General features: G+C 33.3%; 1 protein-coding gene across 2 annotated transcripts in view; it reads left to right on the top strand.

Annotated features, from left to right (window-relative positions):
* scaf8 (SR-related CTD-associated factor 8) overlaps nt 1–6,550 on the top strand; it is a 35,940-nt gene that overhangs the window by 17,045 nt on the left and 12,345 nt on the right. For both annotated transcript variants that reach the window (XM_015396627.1, XM_015396635.1), the window contains one exon: nt 6,213–6,257. In XM_015396627.1, the coding sequence (XP_015252113.1) occupies nt 6,213–6,257 (45 nt within the window). The remainder of the gene's footprint in view (nt 1–6,212; nt 6,258–6,550) is intronic.

Raw genomic sequence — 6,550 nt, 5'->3', positions numbered from 1 at the left:
CTGGTGAGTGTAGATGCAATTTTGCCATCTTCTGGTTGTTTTCGATATTGGTCAGATTTAGTCTTCAGTCCCATGCCCCCAAAAACCCTGGGATGGCTTAAAAATACACAACCACGTGTGCATATATATTATATAAATTTCTTCCCTGTGTTGAAAAAGTTCAGGCTCAGGATTTTTTTTGTCTTAATCGCTGTCAATGTATATATGTATGGGTGGATTGTATTTAAATCATCATTAATAATCCTGAAACATTCTTCTCATTTCTAAAATATAACTATTCAATTTATAGTAAATCTACCAGCTTTTTTTTTGTTTTTACCTCTTAATCAATACCAGCTTTTTGGCTTTCGATCAATGTCTGGTTAATTTAACAGTAGCGTTGCTCCGATCGGTCAGCTGCTCATACTTGCAACTGAATCTGATCTCCACAAAGGTCTAAAAATTCTCCACTGTCCAGTCCTCTACATCTGTTTTTTTATATTTGAGAGCCCCGCCTAATGTGCGGTTAAAACAAGTTTGTGATGTTTCACTGGTATCGCTGTTGTTTCACTGCTATCGTTCAATATTTTTTAAGAAAAAACTATTGACAGTCAGAAGGTGTATTGTGAACTTATAACAGATGACAGTGATAGTTATAAAAAATAAAAATATATATTAACCTACACTAAAGTTGGAAAGTCAGGCTGGAAAACCTCAGTCAGTACAACACTGCGTAATTTGTAACCCAAGTTTTACTCCAGAAAAATTAATGGCAATCCTCTGGACTTGGTTTCCGAGTTTGAAGACGTTTTGTTTTCCATCCAAGAAGCTTTTTCAATTCAAAATGTCAGGAATAGAGTTGAGTTCGAGGTTTCATACAGTTCTATCAAAGCCTTATTTTTGTTTTGAAAACATGCAAATCGGAACAGACGAAGGGGTCCACTCATTTGGAATGGGGGTCGTTTGGCTTCTTTTGCTAAACTGCAATACCCCATACCCATCTAAGTGTTGGGATGTAGTTCTCGTTAAGGCCTTTAAGTTGAATTTCTTAAAATTATAAGACCGCCTGAATGTATTTATTATCACTGACAAACCTGAGAGGAATATCTGCACCAGAAACTAGCCTAATGTGTATTAAAATAATTCAAATAAAAAGGTTTTATCAACTTGGTCATCTTGGAAAGGTTTAGAATGAATGAGATTTGACTTGAAGTAGGAGTTTTATTAAGATACTAAAACCTGCCGTCAACCAACCATTGATAAAATTGTTGTTGGAAAGATTTGAAGTCCGTTAAAATTTTAAATTAAGTCTGCAGCTGACAAAAACTCAATTTCAATTATAAATGAGGAAAATTAAACGTATATTATTGTTTAGTCATATTTTACAGTTAATAGATATCACATCTCAATCATAATGATCTTGAAGTGTGTATTAAATAATGTACACATCCAAAAGCAACCTAGACAAAATTTTGAAAATATAAACAAATGTACATAGGATATGTTTACAAATGAGAAGCAGAATGGATAATGTATGTAATTGCAACTGATCGATCACCTCAGCTGCAGTGTGGTTGTTTTGAGAACAATATTGCACACTAAAAAATATCAAAATGTAAAAATTAAAATGCTCAGTAGCATTGCAGTAGCTCCAGTAGGCTTAGTTTATACATTTAAAAGCAGAAAGGGGAGTTCTGTTATAAGTTACTTAAATCTTGCCATCTGTTTATTTGCTGCTCATTTTAGTAGATGTTAGTGCTGAATATTAAAGTAAAACTTGGGGACAAAGCTGTTATAAATATTTGTAATATTTTGATGCACACTGAAAAATAATCTATGATGTTCTTAGTTAATATTTTAAAATGTATGTATGTTTAAATAAGATGAAGCACACATTAATTCATGGTGGCTTTCAGATCGAATATTTATGAGGGATGTCTCAATATTGATATTAAAAAATATATTAGTAATGAATATACATTTTGTGTTAGTTTTGGCTTTAGTTAAGAAACATGAAAGGTGTGAAGTAGGGCTGAGAAGTTACTTGCATTTGCAATATAATTGCAATTTAGCAAAATCCAATTTTCAAAGTGCAGAGACCCTCAATTTGCTCACATCACATTTAACAGGAGCCGGATGCAAATATTTTCAATCCAACCCATTAAGTGGTGTCAAAACACTTAAAGCGGTTAGAGAGAGTTTTTTGAGGACACAGATTCACGGATGCAAATGGAAGTAAAAGTATTTCACACCAAGAATACAATAAATTCCTGCAACAATGGACTCTTGACAAGTGTGCTTTTAAGTTCATTTTCATGCTTGAGGTTAGAGCAATATTGCAATAGTGGCAGCAAATAATCATAGCTTAGATTTTTGGCATAATCGTTCAGCCCTAGTGTGAAGAATTCTTTTTTGTTGTTTTTTATTTTTTTTGACCAACTTCTCAAATATTTGTTTGTAAATTACAAGAAAATGAAAAAAATTCATGTTTAAAGTATCAGGGTCAAATTACATGTAATATCTTCTCTTAAATGTTTCTTTTTTGTCATCTAATTTTTGTCTGAGTGTGATTATGGGCTGGAAAAAGTACCACAGCCATTTGAAAACCGCTCCTCATTTATTATAAAGGTGGTAGCCCAAATTCTTTCTACCACAGCCATAGCTATATGGCCAATTTTCTTAATCATATGAATAGTTAATTATTGTTCTTTTTCTGGACTTAAATTGTTCTTTTCTGCAAAATTTAATAATGAAGCTGACTATGTGTCGGTGAAATCACATTAGATGTAGGGCTGCAACTAACGATTATTTTGCTAATCGATTAATCCGTGGATTATTTTTACCATTAATTGATCAATAATCAGATGGCCAAAGGTTCCTTAAACAAGACTTCTTACAAAATTGAACCAGGTGAAACTAAAACTTTTCCACTTCAGTAGTTCTGGATATAGCATATTGATGCAAAATACTTTTTTTTTTATCTTAAATGCAAAATGTTTATTCATTTATTTATTTTTATTTTTTTTTACAATGTTTGTATAATTACAGCTATAAGGGGGTTGCTCTGTCAGCTAAAGGTATTGTTTACAGTCCTTATACTCCAGGTAATGTTTAATTGATTATTAATTAGGTCATGATGATATCAATAATCTGAATAATCACCATTAATCCGTTTAATTGTTTCAGCCATAATAAGATGTAATTTGTTTCTTGAATATTTTACTGTATTGAAAGAAAAGTATTATATATGGTATATATTCTTGTGTGCATCAGTTAGATTCACACAAGAATAGATGTTTCAACTCTAAGGCAAAATTATCCCTCAGGTCCTTTTTTTAATTCATGTTACATGGATTATTTTAGAGGAACTTAACATGTTTAAATCTGACCTATCCTTCTTTATAGTTTGCTGCAATTAAGGCCATTAAATCGGTCTTCTGTTCTCCAGCTGTACGATGACCCCATCTACTGGCTGATAGCAGAATTTAAAGTTGAGATATCTAATAGGTGGTATTTACCAAAATGACTTTGAGAATAGATGGAGTAAAGGTTTAAAACACGAGCTTAAGCATAAAATAAAGAAACAGAGCAGGAGATACCAAAGGTGTCCACAAATCCAAGCTTTCTTGTTAGGGATTGTGTTTCTGTAGCCGTCAATATTTCCAAGGGAGCTGCTTCAGCTATATTTCAGATGTCTTATTTGCATGCTGTACTTATCTTTCCTCATGGTAGGACATGTAACTTAACTGATTCTAAACAATATTAGATCTTGTTGTTATTTACTTTATAAAATTTTTAGAAATTGTTCGAAGTTAAGTAATGATCCCTGCTAAACACTAAAAAAGTGAACATATTTGGGGATAAAATGTTCATGACTGGAAAAAAAATCCTTTAAAACAGATTTTCTAAATTAAGGATTCAAACAGATAATTAACTTACCATTGATTGTTTTTAACAGTTTATGTGATAAAAATTTGTTTAATCTGATAAATTGATGACTGATGATTGCTTTTAAAAAATGTTTTTATGTTGTAATGTATCTGTTGTCCACTGTTCGTTCTTAGGCAGAGCAAGAAGTAAACGTCAGAGCAATGGAACTCGAAAGCAGAAGCATAGGCCGTTTCTCAATATGTGCGTTCTCATGTGCTCATGTGCTCCTGTACTCGTGAAACATCATCATCCTCAGCCCTATTATTGTTCCAATTCAAAAGAACGTCACAAGTACGTTTCTGTTCCAATTGACCCATATTTACGCTGCATGCTCCAGTTCTCCCCTAATCCATATTTTTCTGTGTTCTTCTCAAGAACATACTTGGCGAGGGAACGAGTCCGTACTCGCATTCAAGTGAATTGAGAAACGGCCAATAATTAATGAAGAGTTGGGTCTGGAATTCTTTACACCGCTTAATGCCAACGAGGATACAAAACGGACTCTTGATTTACAAACAAAACCACATAGACCCTGGGCAAACTCCCCAGTCATCACCTAACTAACGGCTATTGAGCAGCGTGATGTTTCTGCAGTGCTCAGGTAGTGACGATAGAAATGTGAAAGGCATCTAGCAAAACATGTGTAAGATGATGGAAACATATTGCTCTCTCTTTCTCTATTTACATGGAAGAAAATGACTCTCACAATTTAAACAAAAAAAAAAAAAACACTTGAACAAATCAAATAAAGTAAGATAACTTTCTAAAGCACTGCTGACTGCAAAAAGTCTTTCCCAACCCTAAATACTATACCAAAAACAGAGTTAGATAAGAATTGGCGTCCGTGCCATTGAAAAGAAGGAAATATTCTAACGGCGTCTCAGATTAACAAGTCCTGTTATTAAAATAATGGTGTTTCATCTCTGCATTGGAAATTCTGGGTTTTACATATTTTATTAATCTGATTTTAGTTTTACCTAGGGCGTCCAATTTTTTTTATGTCTTATAATTAAGTTTAATAATCTGTAACAATAAAATTCATTCAGTTTTTCATATAGCTAGCAAAATTAATTGTTAAAATACAATGATTTATTTTTTAGAACTAGTTCAATTCAAGTAATTTATTAATCAATCATTAACTGGAGTATAAAGACTTTAAAACATGCCTTTAGCTGACAGAATAACCCACTTAGAGCAATAATTATACTAAAATAAAAAACAAATATAGAAACATTTTGCATTTATGATAGATTAAAACATTTTTGTCCATCAATGTGTTCTATCCAGAACCCCAGAAGTGGAACAATTTTTGTTTCACCTGGTTTAAGTCTGTACAAAACAATCTTTAGGGAATGTTTTGCACTCCAATTAATAATTGATTAATTTAAATAATAATCAACAGATTAACTGATTAGTAAAATAACACTTGCAGCCCTAGTTTCCTGTGCTCTGCATTTTTACAAACTTTTAAGCTGGATTTCTGATGGTTTTCTTTCCACAATGGCTTTGTTTTTGTAGCTTTTCCTTAAAGGCTGGATTTGATAAATGTGTGACGTATAATTGTTAAGTTTCTCCCACCTGACCTGTTGATCTCTGAAGCTCCTCCACTCACTGATTCCTCCTGTCTGTTCTTTATACATTAGCTTCAATTTAGAGGATAGACATTTACTAGTGTGTGTATGTCGTGTTGTGCAGTCGATAATTTTTCCAGTGATGGATTTACATTTTCTGAGATGTTATATGTGCACTATGTTGCCAGGACTATTGGTTTCCTTTTAGATGTACCTGAACTTTGATAAAATCTTATTCATAATCCGTTTTCTCCACAGCAAACAATCTGCAAGTCATTGGAACATTTGAATTAATTGATTTTTTTTCTTTGACACAGTACTTTCAGACAGCGTATTGATCTATTTCTATTTCACATAAATATAATTTCATACATTTCGGTCCTGGTAGTTTTAAAGTATCTGATATTGGCTTGATTTGGTTCTTGCTTTCTATGAGCTTACCAGGCGATTTAACAGAACACACCCTGATGCAAACGGTGGTGCAGCTTTGCTGTTGTCTTTTATCCTTTAATCACCCAACCATGAAAAAAAATATACAAAATACATCAGCATATTACACATAGATTATAATATGATTTAGCCTCCCAGTGTAAACTACTGTTACATAAAGGCTGTTAATAACGTTATTTTTTCCGATTTTCATCAGGTGGGGCTGCACCTTCCCATTATTGCCTAATTTGAGTGTCTTTGACTGCTGAAGACACTAAAAATATTTTCTTTCTTTTTTTTCAGTTCTACAAGCATGTAGTCCAGAGTGTAGAGAAGTTCATTCAGAAGGTAAGTTCAATCATCAGTTAGTTTAATACTCTAATGTTTAAAAATTAGACATTTTTGTAAAGGTCCATCCATCCATCTTCTTCCGCTTACCCGGGTCGGGTCGCGGGGGGTAGTAACTTCAGTAGGGAGGCTCAGACGTCCGTCTCGGCAGCCACTTGTGCCAGGCCCTCTGGGGCGCTCCCTTGAGATTTTAAAATAAACTAATCTATAATAGATTGGCTTGTAATGTTTTAAATGCATTTTTTTAGTAAAGGGCAGTCTTGTCTTTTTGATGTTATGGGTCTATACCAGAG

This window comes from Cyprinodon variegatus, unplaced genomic scaffold (genome assembly GCF_000732505.1).
Source record: "Cyprinodon variegatus isolate N-32 unplaced genomic scaffold, C_variegatus-1.0 Scaffold27, whole genome shotgun sequence".
NCBI classification, from domain to species: domain Eukaryota; kingdom Metazoa; phylum Chordata; class Actinopteri; order Cyprinodontiformes; family Cyprinodontidae; genus Cyprinodon; species Cyprinodon variegatus.
This window is presented reverse-complemented; position numbering and strand designations above follow the sequence as displayed.